A 23,789-nucleotide genomic window follows, 5' to 3' on the forward strand; every position below is an offset into this window, starting at 1 on the left:
AGTTGCAAGCCCTTGACATTTTCGATATCACTTAATCTTTGCAATAACCTGCCAGGTAGATGCTGTTATCCACATTCCACACGAGGAATGAGACCTAAGGACGGGGAGGAGGCTGCTCCTGAGAGGCAGAAGTTGGATTTGAATTGATGTGACTCTAGAATCGAAGCTCTGAACTACTCCCCCCTTCACTCTCACTTCATGACTGCACCGTCTTCACCACTGCAATGGCTGTCAATCACACAGAGCCTTAAAACTTAGGGTGTTGAAAATAAGAAAATTAAATTTAAGAAAAAAAAAAACACCTTAGGGTAAATGTTCATTCATGGAATCTGATCTTCACAGCAACCGCGTGATGTCGGCAAGACAAAACTCACAGAATTTTCTAAATGAGAAAGCTGAGGCGAAACCACAAAGACATGTACCTCAAGGCACAGGTGAATGCCCCAGCCAGCGAGACCGTCAGACAGTGAAGAGACGAGAGGCAGGAAGGGACACAGCACAGGTTCTTTAACTAAGCCCTAAAATGGAAAAAAAAACTGCCATTTTGTCATGTAACACATCTTTATTATACTCTGTTATTATACTTAGCAGGGTTTTATGGTTGGATAATAACTATGGGCTTCTACTGATCACATGCACAGCCCACAATTCCTGTGGCAGGTGACAGAGACAGGAATCACCTTCATGAATAATTCTCATTGAGCAAAGCTGCACTCAGAGCTGACTGAAGAGAAATGCCTAAAACGGCCATTTCCACGGGCAGAGCTACACAGATTTCTCTTCTCTGGCCCGGAGAAAGCGACAGTCAGACTCATAATGCAGGCAAGTTGACTGCATTACATTTCACATTCACCGGATCCATGTACAAAGGAGTGAACTAACGCAGAGAGAGGTTACGTGACTTAGCCAAAGTCACGACGCTAGGAAGCAATAGATCTAGGTCTCCTAGAGAATCCAGGTCTCCTGCTAGCTAGGCCACTGTTGTTGTCCCAAGGTGCATCAGATCTGGGACATTCCAGCCACGTGGGGCTATAGAACCTTTCCACATGTAAATAAAGGCATAACGGAAAGACAGGCCAGGGGCTAGCATAGAACAGAAAAACTGGAAATTCCCAGAATTTCACCTCTGGAAGAGCTATTAAAAATCACTCAATCTACCCTTTAATTAGATGGGTAAACTGAGGACTAGCCAAAAGTTACAGAGCTAGGAGGGGCAGTTCAGGACCAGAACCCAGTTCTGTGCCAACCTCATCATTCAACTGAGTTTACAGAGCAATCTGCAAAAGCTACTATAGTGATGACAAAACAATTAATCCACAGGATCTTCTTCTTCCTTAGCAGGACCAGGTCATGCCTGAAAGTGTCAGGTACAGTCTCTGTCCTTGAGGAGTTTATAAATGAGCTAGAAAAATAGGCAGGCGAAATGAAAACAGAATCAGTAACAGAACATCGGTAAAGGCAGCAGCTACATCGAGAATGTAAAGGAGGCACAGAGGAACAGGGCTGGCTATGTTGAAAGCCCTCCTGAAGGAGGAATAAACAAAACTGTGATTTGACGCATGCACAGAAGTCCAACCGGTAGAAAGGAACAGGTATGTCGGTCCAGGAAAAAGTTTGATCTCATGACGGAGTTTTGTGACGATGAAGCCAAAACTGCAGATGAAGGCCAGATCCTGGGGAATGTGGAGCCTTTAAGTGCCAGGCTAGAGCTTTTGGATTTGGACCTATGGATAGCGAGTCTTCAGATTTATTCAGGAGCAGAGAACTCGGGAACCTCTGAGCTCTTCGCGAACTCCAAGAGTGACAGATTACGCTTCATTCCAGGACGGTGTGTCAGGAAACGGGCCCGTTGCTCTACATCTGCAGCATAAAACCGCAACCACAAGCACGCATGCCTTTGAACAAAATAAGGCCTCAAATCGGACAGAATGGGTCTTTTCCAAACAGTCCCATGAACAGTTATGTACCATTTGCGTCTTTCCTCTGTCTCCTAGAAACCTGTGTACTGGCAGACAATGAGCACAGGCGCATTGTTTTTCAGAAAGCATAGAGGAAAAACTTAAAAAGGGAGAACATTCTGAGAATTGACTTCTTTTCTTCAGACTGGAAAGAGGCCGTCTTATATTTTAGAGGCCCACAGCAATGCCACAAAGAGCAGCGTCCTCCCAGAGCCTCCGTTTCCCCATCTGACATGAAGGGGCTAGAGACGGAAACATCATCTGAGACCAGACTTTGGACATAGTTAGCCTAGTCTGGCCATCTTCACATTTGCTGGGCTGTGCAGACAATGAAAGGGGTGGGAGAGCGGCCCTTCCACTAGGGCCATGGTTCTAAGCAGCACGGGGAGAGTAGCTTGGAGAGAGACCAGCTCGGCAACCATCTGCTTCTGGAAAGGCTGGGGGTCACCACGGAATGTTGACAAGCTATTTTTGTGCAAGGTCCTGAAGTGAGCACGACACTCCATTGCTGACATGACTGATACCCTTCAGATGGTTCTCTCCTCAGCTAGGGCTGGCCATCATCCACCTGGGGCTCTGGAGGCATCCCTGACTTCTCACTTTCAGTCTTGGAGGAAGATGAATACCTTCATCCCTGGGTCACCTGGCCAGAAATGGGCAGCAGCCTGTTCCCAGGATGTGGGCTTCTATGAGCTGGCAGGGGCATGGGATACTTGGAGAGTCCGTGTGTCGTGTTCCTGTTGCCCGAGGGAGCTGGGAGGTCACCAGGAGCCGGATGTAGTAACCACCGAACACCGCCAGCAGCTGTTGGGCCATTTCCTAGAAGAGACAGGGAAACGGAGTGAGGGCCAGAGAGACACAGCTAATGCATGAGGGGAAGCCCAGAGGTCCTCACAGTCCTGCACCAGCAGTGATGCTCGCCGGAAGGACCCAGCCAGGCCCTCACCTGGGATGTTTGCAAGATGCCTAGTCTGGAACCCCTGCTCTACAACTGGCTCTGTGGGGGTCCTGAGGCCTCAGTTTCCTCATCTCCGAGGGAGGTGACCGAACCGCCAAAAAGTGATAATGATATGCACAAAAAATTACACCTCAAAGCACTAGAGAAATTAGCATTGATTTATACCAGCCAATCGCACATGCACATGCCTTTTCCAGTTCCAAAATGTCTGTGAACCTGTAAAGTGCATGAGGTCGAAGTAATGCACTTAGAGAAAACCACTAGCGAATGAGGGTAGGCAGCAGAATAGTCCTATGACGACAGGACTTTCAATTCATACAAGGTACCTGCTGGATCTCTTTAGACAAATGTTCCTATTAACAGTTTGCTTATAAAAACTGGATTTATCACAAAAAGACAACTGCTGTATGATTCCACTTATATGAGACACCCAGAGCAGAAAATTTATAGAGAAAGTAGAACGGTGGTTTTCAGGGGCCAGGGAAGGAGGGGTTCGTGTTTCATGGGCACAGAGTTTCAGTTTGAGAACATGATAAAGTTCTGGGGCTGGATGGTGGTGATGGCTGCACAACAATGTGCAGTGCTTAATGCCACTGAATTGCACACTGAAAAATGGGTAAGGTGGTAAATTTTACATTATGGATATTTCACTGTAATGAAAAACATTAAACAGCCAAAAAGAATAAAGAAAGAATTTTAAAAATCAGATTTAATGCATGCTCTTATTAACACATTTGGTCTCTAAGTTCTGTCCACTGGGCTGGCAGTTGTAATTCCAGGGAAAACGCTTCAGTCAGTTCCTTACACGTGGCAGTGAAGGTCTTTTGTATTATGAACTGTGTCCAGTCTGAATGTAATAAAACAGGGTGTGGGTTACAGGAGGCTGTTTCAGTTGGTAGAGTCAATGATTAAGAACAGGTTTTCAAATCAAAAAAGCCACAAAGAAATTTCAGCTCAGCCACCCTGTGATAGACCTTGAGCAAGTCACTTCACCTTGCTAAGTCCACTTCTTCATCAGTAAAAGAGGGGAAATCACAGCATCTGTCTGGTTGGGCTCAGGTGAAGATTAAAGGAACTACTAGATAGAAAGCTGAATACCCAGTGCTCAATTAAGGCCATCAATATCATAACAGGATCATTATTCAAAAAAATCAAAAATTACACCTCGCTCTGTAGGGTCAGCGTTTCCTCCAAGTTATCCTTCGTGCTAAAAAAATAGTGAAAACTTCAAACAGCCCTCCCCTCACTAACTCAGATTGGTCTTCTGACCCATTTACTCTAAAATCAATCATGTAAGAAGCAAAGAACTGTGGCCAGAAAACTGGCCGACTTAGAACTACTAAGGCTGGCTCCCGCCCTCGGCTTTGCCACATTTTCCTTTGTTCTGTTTTGAGCAAGTCGGTCGAATTCTTGGAAGCTTATTTTATCCGTTGGAGATGGAGGAAAAATAATCCATACCACGGAAGGCATGCTAAAGAATTTTATGCATGATAAAAAGCTGTTAAAATGTAAGAAGTCATTATAACTAATTCACCGTCTTTCGCAGGCACTGGTTTCCTACTGAAATTTGATGACCTGGCCCATGCTGAGACCTAGGCACTGATTATACTTTCCCTCGCTAAGTTATAAGGGCCGCTACTTTAAAAACACGTGCGCACACACTGAGACTTGATATTCATGACAGAAAATTGTATTCCTATTGGTTTGAATGCATTTGAAAAAATAATTTAAAAGACTCATCATATTTAATAGACTATTTCGCATAAACCCAGACATGCGTGCCACAATAAAGTATGTGACCTTATCAATCTTTTCTGCTCTTCAAAAAAAAAAAAGTCAATGGGATTCGAGTGAAGACATTAATATGCTTATCATTTTCTCTCGTAACAGTCCTATTTGTAGGCCTCTCCCACTCCCAATCAATGCAAAAAGGAAAGTTCAGGCTGGTTTGAAACTTTAATCCCCAAATCTCTTGGCTGAAAAGAAAGTACAAGTGCTCTTCTGCATCAAACCATGCCTAAGGTCACCCTTCACTGCATGTCTCGGGCAGAGGGTAGCACAGGCAGCAAACCACATTGGACTTCTGGTCTACCGACACTGGGTCAAACCCAACAGATAGCTTAGGTGGCAGGACCCAACAGAACTCCGGGGCTGGAGGAACTGGAATTTAACAGAGATGCAGATAAGACTTAGACATTCATTACAGTTTAAGTAGATAGGTAGATACATGATAGATTGATGGATAAATAGACAAAAAAATGACCCAAATGTTCATTAAGATATTCATGGTTAGGTAGGCTGAGATCTATCAATACCCAACTATGCATCTGGTGGAACTACCAAAAAAATATCTAAGATATTTAAAAAGGGGAGGGGAAATAGAAAACAACTCCTATAAACTTTTTTTTAGTGCTGGGATGAGGGGAAAAATATTGAAAACTACTAGGTTAGAAGATTTGTATGGTCTCTACCAACTCAGCAAAGCCATGTTCCCTGGAATTTACAACTTGAAGCCCCCAGACGGACTCTACATAACTCTCCCATGAGAGAAGGTGGCCCTGACTGGCCCAGATGCCTGTTACCTCCGGCTCGGCCTCAGGAACAAGCTGGTGAAGCTCAGTCTGCAGGAGTGGTCTCTCTGTGGGATGAGAGCTGCTGGGCAGGAGAGGAGCTTCCTCTAGCAGATTCTCAGGCCCCTCTGCTGTCGTCATGGGGCTCACTCCAGTCTCCAGGACGACACAGAGCTGGCTCAATCTGTTTCTCAGCAAGGACTGAAAAGGAAATGGAGAAGGGGCTTGAATGGTACCCTAAGTTGGGTGGCGTGTAGGAGGCTGAGTCGCAACCTGAGCTGCAGACCCACAGAGAATGGATGGACCTTCTACAGGCTGACCTTGGGAGAATGTGGAACTGTGTCCCATTGTTAAGATTAGGTAACTCCCTACAAAAATAGGGTCCTTAATGATTTCTAAAGCACTATTCCTTCCATGCTCTCATTTGCTGCTCAGAGTAGCCCGCGACATGGATATCTTTATCTATACATTGTGGATATACAAACAGAGGTTCAAAGGCCTTGCCCAAAGCCATATAGGAGCTCACGGGCCAGGATTAGTGCTAAACTACCATTCTAAATCCAAGACCGACTATGCTGATGCCAGGGGAGGAGCCCAGGGCTCAGAGACAGGAGGGCTGGGCCCTAAACCCAGCATCACCGACCGGCCCTGTGACTGCCCACAGGTAGTGACAGAGCTTCTCAACGCCTCAGTTTCCTCATCTGTGGAATCAGAGCAAGAGCTCCCTGATCCTCATAAGTGGTAGGAAGGCATTTTGAACACGTGAAAGGCGTCTAAGTATGTGGTATTTTCCTCTGCCAGGATCTTTATTATTATTACTATTACTTATTATTATATAAATAAATATATGCTCGCTATAGGAAATGTAGAAAATACAAGTCCTGAAAAAAGAGGAGATTAGTTAAAATGCAATTAATTCAAAAACTTAATTCCTTAGGGAAAAGAACCACAGGTTCCATACAGGTGATCTTCCTTCTAAGTAATTTTTCCTTAGACATTTTTCCAACATTGACATAATGCAATCTGGCCTCTTGGTTTATTTTGTTTTTTTCACTTAAGGTATCCTACCTCTTGGCTAGTCTTCATTTCTCGAACATGGTCAGACAAAAACTGCACACAGTTCTCCAGGTTGAAGTAGACAAACCAGAGCTGGGGAGAGAAGAAGTCATGACCAGTGACGCTCAATGCCAGCCTGACCTTGAACTCGCCATCTGTGAAACCATCCTCCACCTCCTGCCTCCACACCAGAGGCCTGCCCTTCTGAGGACCACTGGGTTTATGCTGGTCTCTGGCAAGAGCATGCCATTCTGCTCTCTCCCACACACAAACTCTCCTTTATATGGCCTCTAGAAAAACGGCTTTGTGTGCTAATGCTTTTTAAAATGGCTACAGCCCATCTCCAAGTCACTAAGCATCTGAGAGACTCCAAACCATCCCGGGCATCAGGTATCCACCTAGGGCTACCACTTTATCGTCAGGGGCCAAGTACGCTTCTGTCTAGAACTCAACATGCAAATGAGTGAAGCTCTTCAGAGCTATCACTCCCCACTGCCCACAGCTGGGTCGAGGTAATGAACTTGGGTGCTCTCAGGGGAGAGGAGTGGGGTAAGAAGTCCCCATCTCACATTTACCCCTCCTTCCTCTACAACCTCAACAGTCCCCAGAAGGCCGGAGTAAGCTTAGTCAGGCTTAAATCCTCCACATTCACACATTACATCCTCTTGTTGGGTCCACGCAGCTGCCGCAGATCACAACCCAAGTTCTACAAGAAACTGGTGGCCCATGTCCCACAGCTCCATCCACACACCACTTCCTCTGGATCCCAGGCCACCCTCCTCCCAGGGGCTGACCCATGAGACCCCGGGTCACACCCCTCTTGCTGACTAGTCTCTCACTGTCTCACCCCCAAAGCTTTTAAACTTTTTATTATGACATTTTCCAAACACACGTAAACGTAGAGCAAAGGAAGCATTAACTTCCCGCTCGCCACCCTGGCCAATGGTTACCGCGTCAGAGCTTCGCTGATTTCATCTCTCCTCCTACCCACTGCTCACCCTGGGCGCCTCCATCCCCCAACCCGCACCATCCCCAGTGATTTTTTTTAAAAAAATCCAAGATATTGTGTCACCTCAACCCGAGATGCTATTTTGAAACAGAAAGAACCCAATTATTTTTTTAAAAATGTGTCCCTTCATGAGTCTTCCATCCATCCATGCCTTCAACTAACAGTTGCCAAGTCACCCCTATGTGCCAATCCATCAAGAGGATTCGGAGACAAATGAGGCTGAAAGAACTCCCAGATTCAAGGCACTCCCAAACTCCCACGTCACCCTTGAACTGCCAGAAATCTTGTGATGCCCTCAAGTTCACTTCCTGGTGACAGGCGAGATTCCCCTCACACCCTTCGCCATCTCAGACGTGCTAGGCTCCAAACACGCATGGCTCCTTACATGCCTGTTCTCTGCTGCAGCCTCAGTACCTAGAACAGTGCCTGAAACACACTAGGCTCTCTAAGTATTTGTCGGATGAGCAGGCCATGTCACAGAGAGCTTCTCCCCAGGTCCCAGCCACACGCCCAGCGCAGGGATCCCACTGGGCAAGGGGCGACGGCTGGTGAAAAGGATGATGTTGGTGCTGCGGAGGTTCAGCAATCTCACCTGAAGAGCCCAGCCAGGAGCAGGAGACCTGGAGCTCACCTAGCCCCAGCTATGTCCCAGACCCACTGTGTGACCCCATCTGTTTGCTGAATGAATACTGAGTGAGGAGTGAGGCTTGGCCAGTCTCTGCCCCATGAGGTTCTGGGCTGCTGGTTACCACCCAGGAGCCCCGAGGAAGGAAGGAACACCGGGACAGGGAGGAAGAGACGGGCCGCTGATGCCGTCTCATTAGCAGACTCCGAGAGACTGCGCAGACTGGGAGAACAAGGGGCCACCTCTCCCCAGCAGCCCAGCCCGAAAGCGGGCCCTCAAGAAGAGGTCACTCTGAGACAGCACCTGAATCACGCTCTGGCAGCCTTCCACCGTGTCCGTCACCCCCAGCAGCACCCGGTGTCGCAGGAGCGCTCCGTTGGCAGCCGCCAGCCTCAGGTCTGTGTTGGTATTGGCCTGTAAGACAAATGCCAGCCCTGAGGCCAGACCCCCACACGGCCAGGGAGCTCTTGGGCCTGGGCAATAGCCATGCACTGTCCCACCCCTAGACACCAGGGGACAAACCTTATGTTCAAGACGTGTCCATTTCCTCCCCTATAAAATGGGATTGTGGAGTTGTTGAGATAATAAATTCAATAGTGTCAGATACTAGCCCTAGGTTGAAGGCCAGCTCTGCTACTTCCCGGCTGTGTGTCCCTGGACAAGTTATGTCCCTTCCCCAAGTCTTGCTTTCTTTAGCTGTAGAATAAGGATAAAAAGTGTCCCTGCCTCCTGGGGATGAGGTGAGATTTAACTGAGATTGTGTATGTGAAGCACTTAACCCAGTGCCTGGGACACAGTCAGGTGCCACAGTTATCTGTGGGGAGCACGGGCACTAAATGGAACTCATACCCCAAACCCTTAACTCATTTCCTAACATCCCACCTTCTCCTCCTGAGTCAGGCAAGAGTGGAGTGTTTGCTAAAAATCTCAAAGTCCAGCTCTGTGCCAGGTGCTAGAGGAGCTTCCTAAGCATTGGAAAGACAGCAGAGATGTGGTAGGCAGAAAAATCCCCCTACAAGATGTCTAAGTCCTATTCCCCAGAACCTGTGAACATGTTACTTATACAGCAAAGGAGAATGAAGGTTGTAGATAGAATTAATGTTATTAATTAGAAGGCTTTAAAATAGGGAGATTGTCCCAGATTATTCAGGGAGCCCAGTGGAATCACGAGGGGCCTTGAAAGTGGAAGAGGGAGGCAGAAGACTCAAAGATGGGAGAAGGGCTAGAGCACCATGGGTGGCTTTGAAGATGGAGGAAGGGACCACGAGCCAAGGAATGAAGGTGGTCTCCAGGAGCTAAAAGAGGCGAGGAAACAGACTACCCCCCAGCAGTTGCAGAAAGCATGTGGCTCTGCTGTGTCAAGCTTCTAAACTGCAGAACTGTAAGATAATAAATCTGTGTTGTTTTGAGCCCACATTGACGCTGATCTGTTACAGCAGCCATGGAATAACAATACAGTTGGGCACTGACTGAGAATGAGGCTTGAAATCTGAGCATCCTGGCCCTGAATTCCATCTCTGCCATTTATTAGCGGCATGACCTTGGACTACTCCTTGAGCTTTTGGGAACCTTGGGTTTCTCATCTGCAAAATGAAGACTCTACCCAGAGATTTACTGGGAAGTTTAATGAGTTAACGTAGGTGGAGCATTTAATGGATGACCTACCGTATACAGAGTGCTCAGTAAGTAACAAAAGCTGGACACTGAAGAAGCAGAGTACAATTAGCGAAGCTGCATCAATCTCCTTTGTGAATGAGACTGGGAATCTGATGGCTGAGGCGTTAGGCCACTCACAGTGGGATGGGCCAAGTTACCTAAACCCTCTGACCATCCGCTCTGCCTCACAGGCTATTGCAAGGATTAAATGAGACAAGATTTTTACCAGGGTTCCTGAGTCAGGGCCTCCCACCTCCCCCATCCCTCAGCCTCAGCCACCTTGTGCTCAGTAGCCCCTTCTCACTCACAGCACTCTTCTGAGCATCCAAGGGGAGGAGGTACATGAAAGGGCTCAGGAAACTCAAAATCCCTTATAAATATTGGCTGTCAGTGCCCTCCTCCCCCATCCCAGACTCTCTCAAAACACAGCTTGCTTCCAGAAAAACACCCTGCAGGGATTAGATAGGAAAGACAGAAAGGATTTAATCATACATGTGATTTGATTTCTTTTAGTCACTGGGCACATGGGCCAGTGTGAATTTTCATGGTTGGAGCAACTTACTGAAGCAGGTAATAGAGAAAAATCTGATTTTGGATCTTCCTGCCCATACAGCCCCTCTGGTGGGAGTATGGCTGGGGTCTCCAGACATCTCACCTTTCTCTGGTGTCTTTCGAAGATGAGCATGAGAGTCAAGGTCAGGCTCACTGCCACCAGGGTCACGAGCAGCACACCCACCCAGTGGTTCCCCAGGGCAAACATCTGGCTGGTGGAGTAGATGTTGGCCCACACTACCACGTAGAAAACCTGCGAGAAGCCAGGGCAAGACCATGGTCAGGAACGCCAGTCCTCAAGTGAAGCAGCTCCACTCAAGGGAACACCCCTGGACACTTCTGTCACCTCCCTGGAGTCACAGAACTCGCAGGGCCCGTAAGAGACTGATGGGGGCCTGTGAGAATGAGCCTTTCTTCCCTGATCATAAGCAAAGGCAGAGGAACAGGATTTGAATAGTTATTCCAAATCCCTGCTTGCCCTGATTTTAAATAAAACAGAAAAGGGCAGGGAGCTTGTATGAGAAAGAAATTTGGGACAGAAGCCCACAATGATCCCTCAACAGCAATGTGACCTGGACAAGTTATAATAACTCTCTGAGCCTCAGTGTCCTCATCTGTAAAATGGGGTTAATACCTACTTCACAGAGCTGATATAAGGGTTGTAATATGTGTAACAGCCTATAGAAGACAGTTGCTATCTCATTCCCTTCCTGAGAAGCAGGACGTGAGGGTCGGGAGTGCTACCTGACCATTTATCTATACAGGGGAGCAGCAAATCACAGTGGTTAAGATGCTGAAACCAGGCTGCCTGGGTCCAAATACTGGCTCTGCCATATATATGCATGTTTATATGTATGTGTATACATGTTTGTACACACACACACACACACACACACACACACATGGTTAGAGCTGACATGGACCTATCCATTGAACAGATGGGGAAACCATGTTCCAGAGAGGTGAAAAGTCTTGACCAAAGCCAGACACGGAGGCCAGAGCCTCAGTGGTGGGTCTGCAAATCCCCAATCCCAAGTTCTGCCCTCAGTCAACCCTGCCTCCATCCTTTACATAGAGACCTTGTTACAACGCTCTGCCATAAACTCCCTCTTACACCAAAATCTGGGTCCATGTGTACTGCCTTCTTGCTGGTGGCATTCGAGCCACCAGCCTCCAAATCCCTTACACACACCAACAGGCTCCAGGCCACGATGTCAAATGCGGTAGTGCCACAGCGGGCCACCACAGGGTCAGTGCGGGCCCACCTCCTTCCTTACCACAGCAAAGGCCAGCCGCATAGGTCTTGAGTTGTAGATGATGTATCTTCTCACTTGGGGCTCCAAGAGGGCGCTCTCGGCCAAGCTCCTGTACTGGTCGGCCGGGACCTGCTTGGCCGCCCAAGGGAAAGAGATCTATCAGCCACAGAACCCCTCTCCATCTCCTTCCCGCCAGCAACCAGGTCATTTCCAGTTCACATGACTATCATGTGGAAGGGGAATCGGGCACACTCTCTGGGCTAGACCGGAAGGCAGAGTGAGGAGCTCAGAGCACTAATGGCAATCACAGGACACAGTTCCCGGCCCAGGAAAGGTCAGGCATCACGCGGGAAGTGGCAGAGCTCGAGATACAGGAGGGCATCCTGTGGATGGATCCCTGTAGCCCAAGACCCAGTACCTCGCAGCAGATCCAGGGTAGCCTAATGGTTAAGGCACAGGCCTGGGAGTCAGCTAGTCCTGGATCTAAACCTTTTATGTGCTGTGTGACCTAGAGAAAGTAACTCTACTCTTCTGAGCCTACTTCCTCCTCTGAAAAATGAGGATGAGAGGACCCGGCTTGTATAAGTGTTGTGCATATTAAATAAGATAATACATATGCACTCCTTATCTATGCATTATACAGTAAGTATATGTATTTTATATATACATATTATCTGGACATCTTTGGGGGCCTTTGGTTTGCCTACCACAGTCAGTTATATTTTACTTGACTAGATATGTGTATCTAAGTCTATGTACATACCAGCCCAGCACCGGTACCACAGCAAACACTCGATACCCAGGAGCTATTATCAATATTGCAATATCAATAATTATCAACATAGTCCAAAGTACTGAAAACTCACATCTTCCTGCCCAAACAAAAATGCTGTAGCACATAAAGGCCCTACAAGAGTGGATCGCTTAAGAAAGAATTTAACCATTAACGATGCTATTTAGGAACACGGTAGAACAGTGTACAAATGTTCACTGGTTAAGAAAACCCCACTGTGGACAAATGTTTAAGAAAAACATTCCTCTGAACAAAGGCTGAAAGGAAATGTTAGGAAGATAAACCAGCTCTGGTGCTGATGTGGGCTTAGTATTATCAATTTGGAAAGTTTCCCTTTAATGGTGATAAAATGTTGTTTCAAACAATAATGCAATTCAGTTTTAAAGAGAGAAACTATAAAACCTTCAGTATAAAATTAGCAGTTTATCTTCCCCATCCTCAACTCACGCCCCCTGAGCAGTGCAGGGAAAGGCCGGACTGTGCTGCGGGCTTTGGGGAGAACCACAGCTACGGGTACGTAGTAACAACAGCAGTAGCTACAGGTTATTGATTTACTATGTGCCAGAGATGGTGCAAGTGTTCCTCAAGCATTATTTCCCTTAATCTTCACAAAACCCTATGTAGCAGGTAGTGGGCTAGATCTGCATCCAGAACTATGGATCTGTGAAGCGTATGCCTCAGATCTTGATGCTAAAAGGTACTGTATTATCAGCTAATGAATTTATGTACCCTTTCCTCTCCTAAAACGCCCTTCCTTCCTCCTGTCTACCCAGCAAACTCACTTTTCCTTTAAGATTCCAGATCAAGTATTTACTCCTCTGCAAAGCTTTCATAACTACTGTCCCTGCCCAGGCAGGTTTACCATTTTCTCCTGTGAAGGTCTTCAATGCCTTATACAGTCTTATACTGCAGCGTTTATATCTTGTTGTCTGATTTACCCGACACGTGCCCATCTTCCCCGCTGGGCTCTGGGGGCCACGTGAGCACAGGCACTGGGGCCCATTCACCTCCATAGTGCTTAGTGGCCAGCTAAGGGCCTGGCCAGAGAAGGCACCCCAAAACATACATCTGTTAAGTGAATTAACTGGGAAGCCACTTCTAATACAGCGTCTTTCTATCCCCTACCACATTGAGCACATCGTAAGTGTTTAATAAAATATTTTGTGAATAACTAGATGAAAGGATAGATGGACAGACAGGCAGGTAGATGGATGGATGGAAGAGAAAACGGTAAGGACTCAAGAAAACCAGCACTCACCTGAATGCCCCAGGTCTGCAGCTGTTCTTCTGCAGCCCCCAGGTCGAAGGAAATGGGGGCACAGGTATTGTCAATCCGGAGAACCGTGAGGACCTGGCCATTGCGGAGCTCTGCAAGCAGAATGGAAGCTTCATCTGACTGAGCAATAACTATGCTGGATGAGCCCGGACCCTGCAGGCATCACCGCCTCTGGCCACGAGAACCTTCTCATGACAAGGAGAGACACGGCAGCTGTCCTCAAATCCCTACAGGAAAAGAACTGGACTTGACAGGAAAGCCCCCAGGAGGCGGAACTGAGGTCAGTGCAGGGAAGCTGGTAGGATACAATGCAAGACCATATAAGGAAGACTGTTACAGCCACGCCACCCTGAACAAGCCCGATCCCATCTGATACTGGAAGCTAAGTAGGGTCGGGCCTGGTTAGTACTTGGATGGGAGACGACCTAGGAAGACCGGGTGCTGTAGGCATAAAAAATAAAAAATAAGGAATTGTAAGCTGACAAGGAAGACTTACCCCAAATGAGAGCTGGTAAGCTCCCCATCACAGGGATATTTAAACGGAGACTGAACGACTAACTACATTGGGAAGATAATGTAGCAAACATTTATTAGAGGACTGGTTAACTAAGTAACTCTTGCATTCCCCCAGTGGGCTCAGAGTCTAAGCAAGAGATAACCCACTGTGGTGAGCAGAATAATGGATCCCCAAAGATGCCCCTGCCCTACTCCCCAGAACCTGTGCGTATATTGCCGTAGATGGCAAAGGAGAATTAAGGTTGCAGATGGAATTAAGGTTGCTAATCAGCTGGCTGTACCTAGAGAGATGATCCTGGATTATCCAGGAGGGCCCAGTGTAATCACAAGGATCCTTAAAGTAGGAGAGGGAAATAGCAGAAGCCTCAGGAGGGATGTGACAGTGGGAGAAAGGCACAGAGAGACGATCATTGCCGGCCAAGGAATGTGGTGGCCTTGAGACGCAGGAAAAGGAAAGCAAACAGATTCTTCCGAGCCTCCTGAAGGAATGCAGCCCTGCTGATGCCGTGATAATTTTCGCTCAGTGAGGCCAGCGTCAGACTTTTAACCAGACTTTTAACCGACAGAACTGTGAGAGGGCGAATTTGTGTTTTGCAAACCACTGTCTCAGTGGTACTTTGTTACGGCAACCGCAGAAAACTCACATACTGACTTACCGGTCACCCCTCCCGGTGTATCTGCAACGCACTCAACATTTTAAAAGCATAAACTGAGTTAAGTGTTACCTCGAAAAACACACCACATCAACCCAAGGATGGTCACAACAGCGCTCAACTGTTTGCCTGCATGGCTGCAATGAAGTCAGACTGTGAGACTGAGGCCAGCTGGACTGAAAGCTCTGGGCTGAAATTCCCTCTGGCCTGGGGAGGAACGGCGGCAGAAGGAAGCCACCCCTCCCTTCGGTTCTGAGTAGAGAGACTATGGACAAAAGCATAAACTAGCTAATCTGGGGTTCAAACTGTAACTCCGCCTCTTACTAACGAATAACCTTGAAGAAGCAATCTAAATCACTGGCCAGCCACTGAGAGGATGGCCATATCCACCGCAAAGGCCTTTTCAAATAGTTAAGATGATGAAAATAAAGCACCTGGCACAAAATGGGTGCAGGATAACGAGCCGCTATTGCTGCCGTAACTTAAAAGCAAGCGTGTCAGAACTCGAAAGTAATAATAAAACGAGACTGATGTGTTTATGTTTGTTTTCACCCTCCCACGGTGTTCCCAAAAGGATCTAAGATGGCTTCGTAAAAATATGAAAAAATAAAATTGCAAACTTAGACTTGAAAATAATAAGCAAACAAAGAAAATTAGACAAGAAGAAAAGCAGAAATAGACAAAAATAAGAATAACCTCCAGGAATTGAGCCCTGACTATATATGGACCAGGCAAGGGGCTTAGCCTTCAAGGGGTGATTTCTTTTAATCCGCCAAGAGCCCTAAGAGGTGGATACCATTATCATGGAAAAGGAAACAAGCCTATGAAAGGCTGACGGACGATGTTACCAGGGAAAAATGAGGAAGAGAAGAAGCGAGGAGAAAAGGCAGTGCTCAAAATGCAGGCAGTGATGCTAGATGCGGCTCAGACTAGCTCACCATCGCAGGAGCACCGAATGGAGAGCCCACGGAGGTTTGGACTCCAGACAAGTGACCCGCCCCCCAGCCAAGCTGGCAAGGCTCTTTGTGCACTGAGCAAAGTGTTTGCCTGAGCAATGCAGACTCCCCACGGTGTCTTTGTTTGCTTTCTAAACTATGAGTTCCTGGATTCTTGGCAATAATCCCTCTAATCTGTTCCTTAAAGTGAGAACAGCAAGTCCTCCGCCTAGAAATACTTGTTTTTACACCTAGATAGGGAAAAAGATCTGAAAAGGTACCAAAAGAGAATGTGTGTGAGCATGCGCATGGGGAGAGCAATTTACCACAAAAGAATGAGAACTGGCCTGCCAAAAATCAATAGAGCAATGTCTTCAAAGTTCTGAAGGAATTGTTTCATTCCATTTCACTATACTGGTGTGTGTGTGTGTATTGCTTTCCTAGTAAAAGAGAAAGAGAGAGAGAGAGAGAGAGAGAGAGAGAGAGAGAGAGAGAAGAAAAGCAAGCCAGCCAGCTAGCCTTGTTTTTAATTAAATTGTTGTTTCAAATCATCTAATAACCACCCACATTTCTATGAATCCCACAATTAGGAATGCCATCTCTTACCTGTGCCCAGAAACTCATTCATTCATTCAACAAAATACCTCTTGAGCATCTGCGGTGGGCCAAGCCCTGTGCGGATACTGTTCCTTGGTTGAACAAGACAAGACAGAGCCCTTGTCCTTGTGAAGTTTACATTCTAGTGGGGAAGCTGGACATTCAACCCTTTATTACACTGGTAATTATTTAATTAAGACTGTGATAGTTGCTATGGGGAGAAGTAGGATTAAATGAGGGTCCTGACTTAGGCTGGGCTATTGGGAGGGAATTCCCACGGAAGGGAGATCAGAACTGAACTCTGAAGATGCGTGGAAATTAAACAAGGGGAAGGAAGCAGAAAAAAAAAAAAGAGAGAGAGAATAACAGGCAGAAGGAACAGCAAATGCAAAGGCCCTGAGGCAGGACAGCACAGCAAGAACAAAAGCCAGGGGCAGCAGGAGTGATTAAACCAGGCCTCGCAGGTGAATGACAGATCTTTGTGCTAAGTCCAATGGGAAACACTGACGCGGAAAGTGACACACAGTTGCTTGTGCATTTAAAAAAGCTCTCTCTGAATGTCATATAGAGAATGGATTTAAGAGGCAAAGAGAGATTGACTAGGAAGCTGCAGCAGGGATCAAAGCAGAGGGTGATGGTGTCTTGATTTAAGGAGGTAATGATAGAGAGAATAGGTAGAAATGACAGAAAATAGCCTAGAAACAAATCCCAAAACGCCCGCCCTCGCCTAAAGGCACTTCTGTGCCTATCCATTCCCCTTCCTCAATCATATTATGTGAGTCCAGGTCTGCATCCTGTGGGAGAGTAGCTGGAAAGGAATTGAGAGCCAAGACCTTACCTTGCCCCCAGCCAGGAGGGCTTCCTCCAGGGAGGGCGTTCCAACTAGGGGAGGAGGTAAAGGATGAGGCAGGCAAGGTGCCGACTGCCCCGCCAGGGTCCATCTGCGGTTCACAGGCCATAACAGAAAGCGAGCTGGGCGATACTTCCCCTTCTCAGAGCTGTGGTTCACTCTGGATCAGCCAGCTCTGCTTCACTTGCCTTCAGAAAACAGCAAAGAAAGAACTTCAGGCCCGGAAGGCTGGGCTCCCTGGCTCTCCCAGCCCCAAGTGATCACAAGGCCTGCGAGAGCTACCCAGTCTTTCTGCTGACCTTGGTCTTTCTGGTCATGCTGAGGAACATCCTCAGAGTGAGGAGGAGCTAAAACTCTCCCAGACCTCGCCTGAAAACTTCCCTTCTGGTCTTGTGTCTTTTCCAGTTCAGACACATACAGGCACCCAAAGGGAACCCAGGGGCAAACCAGGCCCCACTCCTAGGCGTGTGGGATTTCCATTCCTTACTAAGGTCAGGGCAGTGCATTCATCACGGGGAGACTTGCTTAAACAAAGGATTTCAAATAGCTTCCCAGAAGACATTGCAAAATACAAATGAAAAAGAAAATAAAATCAGGATGGTAGGAAAGATACATTTAAAAAAATAAAAGTGATAACCATAAAGAATAAAAATATCCAGGCAGTCAGGGTCCCTCGCAGAGGTGCTAGAAAGAAGTTTGTGTTCAATAACATAAACTCTAGGGTCAGACTAACTGCTTTAAATGTCAGTTCTACAACCTACTAGTTATGTAAACTTGGGCAAGAGGTTTAACCTCAAAGAGCTTCAGCTTCCCTGTATTTAAATAGTGGTACCTTCCCCACAGGGTTACTGCACAAAGGCTCAGAGGGATGATACAGATAAAGGACAAACAGCAGCATCTAGAACAGGGGACACATGCCGTAAGAACTATCTCTAGTGGTTGCCGTTTTGAGGTTTGACACAGTTGCCATGCCTGAGCCAAGAATTTAGTTTTGAGCTTCCAGATGGCCAAAGCTACAATGGAAGTCCTGTCAGTTAGTTTTCTATATGGAGAAACGAAAACCAAGGGTGAAAGGAGCAATGCATCCTCCTAGCACTTAGCTCTAGAAGACCTCGGAAATGCTTTCGATCCTCATAAGCTGGGTCAGTGATAGCACAGCAGGCATGACCCTTAGCCAAAAAGTCCACCTGAATCATCTTTTGCTGCCATGGTTCTTGATGCTGGTGAAGATAGGAAGTGTCTGGTCAGCATACATCTGCTTGATTCCAAGGTGGCCTGAGGGCTGACTGCCACTGCTCAGGTCCCCTAACGCAGCATGGTCCCCAACCATTTCTCCTATGAGAATCTAATGCCTGATGATCTGAGGTGGAGCTGAGGTGGTGATGCTAGCGCTGAGGAGTGGCTGCAGATACAAATGAAGCTTCCCTCGCTCACTCACTGCTCACCTCCTGCTGTGCAGCCCGGTTCCTCACAGGCCACGGATCAGTATGGTCTGTGGCCTAGGGATTGGGGACCACTGCCCTAAAGAGGGGAACCTGACTCCCAACCCTCAACACCTTCCACTTCTCTCAAACCTTTAAAAAAAACCAGCTGTATAATTTGTGGGGCCCAGTGCAAAATGAAAATGTCTGGCCCCCTTGTTCAAAAATGATAAAGAATTTCAAGAGGTGGCAGCAAACCTTAAATCAAGTGTGGAGGCTTTTCTAAATGAGGGGCCCTGTGTGACTACGCGGATTGCGTGAACCTAAGCCGGCCCTGACTTTAAGCTCCAGATCACTTGGGAGCCCTCCTTGACCAACCAAAAATATACAAAAATGAGCCTTTCACTAACAAGTATCATGCATCAACTCTGTGTCAGCCTCTGAGGTGAGAAAGCTGCAAAATGTTAGGAAAAGAGCAAGAACTTGAGTGCCAAAGAGCCTGAACTTGAATTCCCACTCAGCCACTCCCATGCTCTGTGACATAAAGTACTTAACTCCCTGGGCAAGGTACTTGCTCCTCACCTGTAAAATGGGTTCAAGGAGGCCTACATGGCAAAGCTGCTGTGGGGATAAGAGAAGGAAATACAAGTGTGATATTCATCACCCTGCTCACCAACCAGGCCCCCTTCCTCACAGGTTTTTCTCATTTCATAGGAGAGAAAACTGAGAGTCAAAGGTGTGAAGGGATCTGCCCAAGGTGGGGTGGCTAGAAACTGGAACCAGGAGGTGAACCCAAGTCATCTGGCTCTAAAGTCCAAACCCTTAACTCCCATGCCTTAGAGCCTGGGGACGCAGGTCAGGGAGATTACATTTCCCAGGTGTGATCTGGCAACAAATTCCAGTCCGCATCTGAGATGCTGTGCTCTGGGAGGGCAGGAACAATCTCTCCCCCACCTAGCCCAAGGCCTGGTCCACAGCAGGCATTCCCAAACATTGTTGAGCATTACCAGTCAGTCGTATCACCTCTTACTTACTTCCTCTTATCTTGTAGCCCTAAGTAAGAGGCAGGAAAGCAACAACAACGGGCCAAGGATGTCTGCTCAGCACTTGGCAATCACTGAAGCCCTTTCCCGACTCATTTGATCACTTCCTAGGCCCACCAAAAAAATATAGTCCTTAGATCCACTTTCCACTGAAGGCCGTTTAGTGTAATGACTAAAAATAACATGTAGTCCCTCCACTTCCCACCTGTGTTACTTGGAGCAAATTTCTTAACTCCTTTGCCTCAGTGTCTTTACATGTAAATGGAGATAATAATGATATCTTTCAGTTGTTGCAAGGCTTAGAGGTCATCCATGCAATCAGCAGTCCCTAACCTCTTTGGCACCAGAGACTAGTAGCTCCTATGAGAATCTAATGCCCGAGATCTGAAGTGGAGCTGAGGTGGTGATGCTAGTCCTGGGGAGTGGCTGCAAATACAGATGAAATTTCGCTGGCTCACCTGCAGCTCACCCCCCGCTATGCAGCCCAGTTCCTAACAGGCCATGGACTGGTACAAGTCCCTGGCCCAGGAGTTGAGAATCCCTGATGTAAATAACTCAGAGCAGAGCTGGGCAAATAGGAATCACTGAAGGAACATAGCTGTCATCATTTTTACTCCAGAGATATTCCCTAAGAGACTTATAGTGCCAGGCACCATGCTTTCTTGACTATAAAACCAGAAATAAAATCTCAAGTCCCTCTTCAGCCTTCCTGCTGAGGATCACCATCTGATGGAAAAGACAAACTCAGATAATAAGAAATAAGAATGTCCAAATGAGGCAATCCGAGGGAGCAAGCAGCACCTTGGGGTGGTGGGAAGGCGGTAAGGGAAGGGACTACCAAGTAGGGAGAGAGTACAGAACAGAGGCCAGGATGGCCCAATCAGAGTAGCCTCTGTACTCACTCTGCACCCCTTGTCCAACCTTAAGGCTGCAGAGGCCAGGAGGGGTAGTGGCAAGACTGGCCAGGGAAGACACTGACCCATCACTTATCAGTGTGTCCTGAGGCCAGGATCCAGCCGGGCACTGCACCAGTCTTTTGGGGGGCGTGGGAGGAAGAGACAGACACCGGGTAGAAGCAAAGCCAGACAGTAAGCACAGCCCTGGGGCTCCTACAGGAACTGGTCACCCACTCCCCAGCTTCTCACAGTTTCTTTAGTCCGTATTCTGACTCTGCATTTAACCAGATCTTCCAGTTATCCATCTTTTTTAGCTAAGTGACAAGTCCCTTCATAGGAAGATGTGCTTAAGTCTTGCTAAGCAAAGGTCTCCATTTCTCCACACACTGCGTGTCCAGCCTCCCCAGGAACCGGGTGCCTCACTGAGACTGGGAGTAGGGGGAAGGGTTAGTAGGGGAAGTGAGGGTTGGGAAAGAAAGAAAGATCCTAGTTTTTACAACTTAGGTTTTGTTTTTGTTGAACTGGAAAGTCCCAACAAGAGGCCCTAAGAGGACCTGTCACAAAAGTTTTGGGGTGTAAAAGACTTGAGAAACAAAAGATCCAAGCTCTCCATTTTACAGATGAGGAAACTAAAACCCAGAAACTGAAAGTGAACTGTCCAAAGCCAAAGAGCCAGTCGGGGTCCGGGCCAGAACAGAACCGGGCTCATTCAGGCCAGGGATGTCCCACAATACCTGGCCTGGGCTTTGGGCAGCTGTGTTGCCCCAGTCACTGTCCCCAAGTCCCGTTCTCGGTCTGCTGCCTGAGGGTCTCGTTCACCCAGAGATCACCTCCACCGGCCGCCGCCTCCCAGTAGCGGCCAAAGAGCAGCTCCCACGCACGAGATGCGGAAGAAGGGGCTCAAAGGCGCCCGGAAGAAGCCAGGCGCGGCCCACCCCCCCCCCCCCCGGGCGCCGACCCCAGGCCAGGGGGAGGCGCCCAGGCTGCAGCGCAGCGCCGGGCCCGCGCGGCTCAAATCTGGGCTCGCGGCCGCACGAGCCCGCGCGCATACGCAGGGGCGCGCCCGGGCCCGCGCACACTCACCCGGCTGTGCCGCTGCCGCCCCCGCCGCCCCGGGATGCGGAAGGTCGGGGGCGCCGCGACCCCTCCGCGCCGCCGCCCCCAGCACTGCTGCGCGCGCCCGGCCCGCCGTCCGCGCCGCGCGCCGCCCTCCCCGGCCCCGCCCCCGGGCCGGGCGTGCCCCGCGCGGTCACCCCACTCTTAGAAGCCGCCCGCAGGGCTCGCCTCGGGGCCAAGAGGCAAGGCTTCTCCGCGCGCAGCGACGCCGAGCTGGGACCTGCTTTCATCAGCCGAGCTCTCTCCCGGGACGCCAGGAAGCGCCTCCTCGCTCGCCGACCACGTGCAGCGATTCTGGTGCCCGCGGGTCCCCCGCGCCCCTCCCCCACAAGTTCCCGCCCCTCTCTGAGCCTCGGTCTGCGCGTCGGAAGAGCAGCGGCTTACCTCTGAGGTCCGGCCAGACCATGCCTAATGCGGTTATTGGATCCGATGGATGAGGCAATACTGGGGACTAGGAATTTCTCAGGGACTTGTTTTTAAATGAAAAATTATATGTGCACCGTATTGTTAAGATCATCGGTTTGGGGATAAGGCTATCTGAGCTCTAAGCCAGGTCTCCACTTTTTAGATATCTTTGGTAAAGTATTTTAACTTCTCTTTGCCTTAGTTTTCTGTATAAAACATTATACCCTTTCGTGGGATTGTGGAAACCTTTAATGAGATAACCTGTGTGAAGTGTTTACAACTGCCAGATGGTAGCTGCTTCCTAGACTTTAGCTGCCACCCCCACCCCCATCAGGATTTCAGAAGGGTCTACAGTGAAAAGTGCCCCCTCCCCTAGGAAAGCACTAACCTTGTATATTTTTCCATAGAGCATATGTGGACAGATGCACAAGTGTTTATTTATACAAAAAGGAACCTATTCTGTTCTGTCGGGCACCCTGCTTTTTCACTTAAAGTTCCTTGGCATTCACTTCATGCCAAAACATCCCTCTCTGCCAGTTTCTTTTTCTGCCTCCTTCCTTTTTTAAGGGGTACAGAGACCTCCATAAGTTGTAGGAAGGCTCTCTTTCCTTTGCCTCTCCCTAGTGGACATGTAGGGGGTTCCCACTCCTGCTCACAAGACTTGCTGATGGTCATAGCCAGTGCTGTGTACATGCCACAGCCTGCATTTCTACAGCTGAGTCAGAATGGAGATGCGTTTTTAACTTCAACAGTTACTGCCAAACTGCTGGGGGCCTCAGACCACAGGACTTGGTTGGCTGCACACTCATCCAGACACAGGTGGAGTGCTTGAGGGAAGCAGTGATTGAGCAGACACTGTTCAGGAACCCTCATTCACCAGGCAAGTGAAGATCGACAGGCATTTTACTGGACAGCAAGCACTGAGCAAGACACACCAGATCTCTATTTAGTGAGCATTATTTACAATTTGGGGGCATCAAAGCAAGAGACTCATGGGATGTTGGAGCATTACTAACTCCTGAGAGGATGTTGAATCTGTAGACAGGTATGTGGTCTAGTCACCATCCATCCAAATCTTGCCTCTTCAGCCAGGCCTACCTGTGCTAACCTGAGAGATTGTGAGAATTAAAGGATGATGAAGTGCTTAGCAGAAAGTGCTCAGTAAAACTGAGCTGCTATTCTTGTGCAGCAAGGCATCATGTCTTTTGCACCTCTGCACTATAGCACATGGCAAGGCCTCGCACTACAGCATGAGGGAATACGGACTGTAGAATAGAGGAAGATGAATAAAATCTAGTAAAAGGTAGTATCTAGTAGTCTGCTGGAAAGCTGACTTCAGTAGTGATATCTCAATAGATTCACAAGGCTCTATGTGGTAGGCCCAAGGCCCTCCGCACCCCGGCCTATCCTGTACTAATCTTTGCCCACTGTTCCCCAACCCCTAATGATGCAGAACATCTCAGTTCCTCCTACACTCCATACTCTCACTTTCACTTCTCAGTGGTTGCCATCTCTTGCCATCTGGAAGGTAACCCCACACCCCATCCCGGCTTTATCACCTAACCGACATTATTAGGTCTCAGCTGAAAAGACCCTTCTTCTGGGATTCCTTTCCTGTCCTGGGCCCAGGCCAGTCCCCCATTCTCAG

General features: G+C 48.1%; 1 protein-coding gene and 1 pseudogene across 11 annotated transcripts; one reads left to right on the forward strand and one right to left on the reverse strand.

Annotated features, from left to right (window-relative positions):
* Positions 1 to 542: 542 nt before the first annotated feature.
* Positions 543 to 22,045, reverse strand: TMEM268 (transmembrane protein 268). 11 transcript variants are annotated; one of them, XM_036239405.1, is made up of 10 exons: positions 21,704 to 21,790; positions 19,232 to 19,302; positions 17,249 to 17,448; positions 13,692 to 13,801; positions 11,662 to 11,769; positions 10,488 to 10,637; positions 8,480 to 8,590; positions 6,555 to 6,635; positions 5,499 to 5,687; positions 543 to 2,777 (listed from the first exon to the last, which is right to left on the reverse strand). In XM_036239405.1, exons 3-10 carry the CDS (start codon positions 17,367 to 17,369, stop codon positions 2,598 to 2,600), a joined length of 1,050 nt encoding a protein of 349 aa, XP_036095298.1. In that variant the 5' UTR covers positions 17,370 to 17,448; positions 19,232 to 19,302; positions 21,704 to 21,790; the 3' UTR covers positions 543 to 2,597. The 11 variants fall into 11 exon arrangements, with proteins under 11 accessions (XP_036095298.1, XP_016008009.2, XP_036095300.1 ...); XM_016152523.2 differs by having other exon boundaries at positions 19,264 to 19,302; positions 21,704 to 21,787; XM_036239407.1 differs by having other exon boundaries at positions 19,264 to 19,299; positions 21,704 to 21,785.
* Positions 14,041 to 14,159, forward strand: LOC118600759 (annotated as a pseudogene).
* Positions 22,046 to 23,789: the final 1,744 nt, after the last annotated feature.

Source organism: Rousettus aegyptiacus, unplaced genomic scaffold, assembly GCF_014176215.1.
Source record: "Rousettus aegyptiacus isolate mRouAeg1 unplaced genomic scaffold, mRouAeg1.p scaffold_m13_p_3, whole genome shotgun sequence".
NCBI classification, from domain to species: Eukaryota; Metazoa; Chordata; class Mammalia; order Chiroptera; family Pteropodidae; genus Rousettus; species Rousettus aegyptiacus.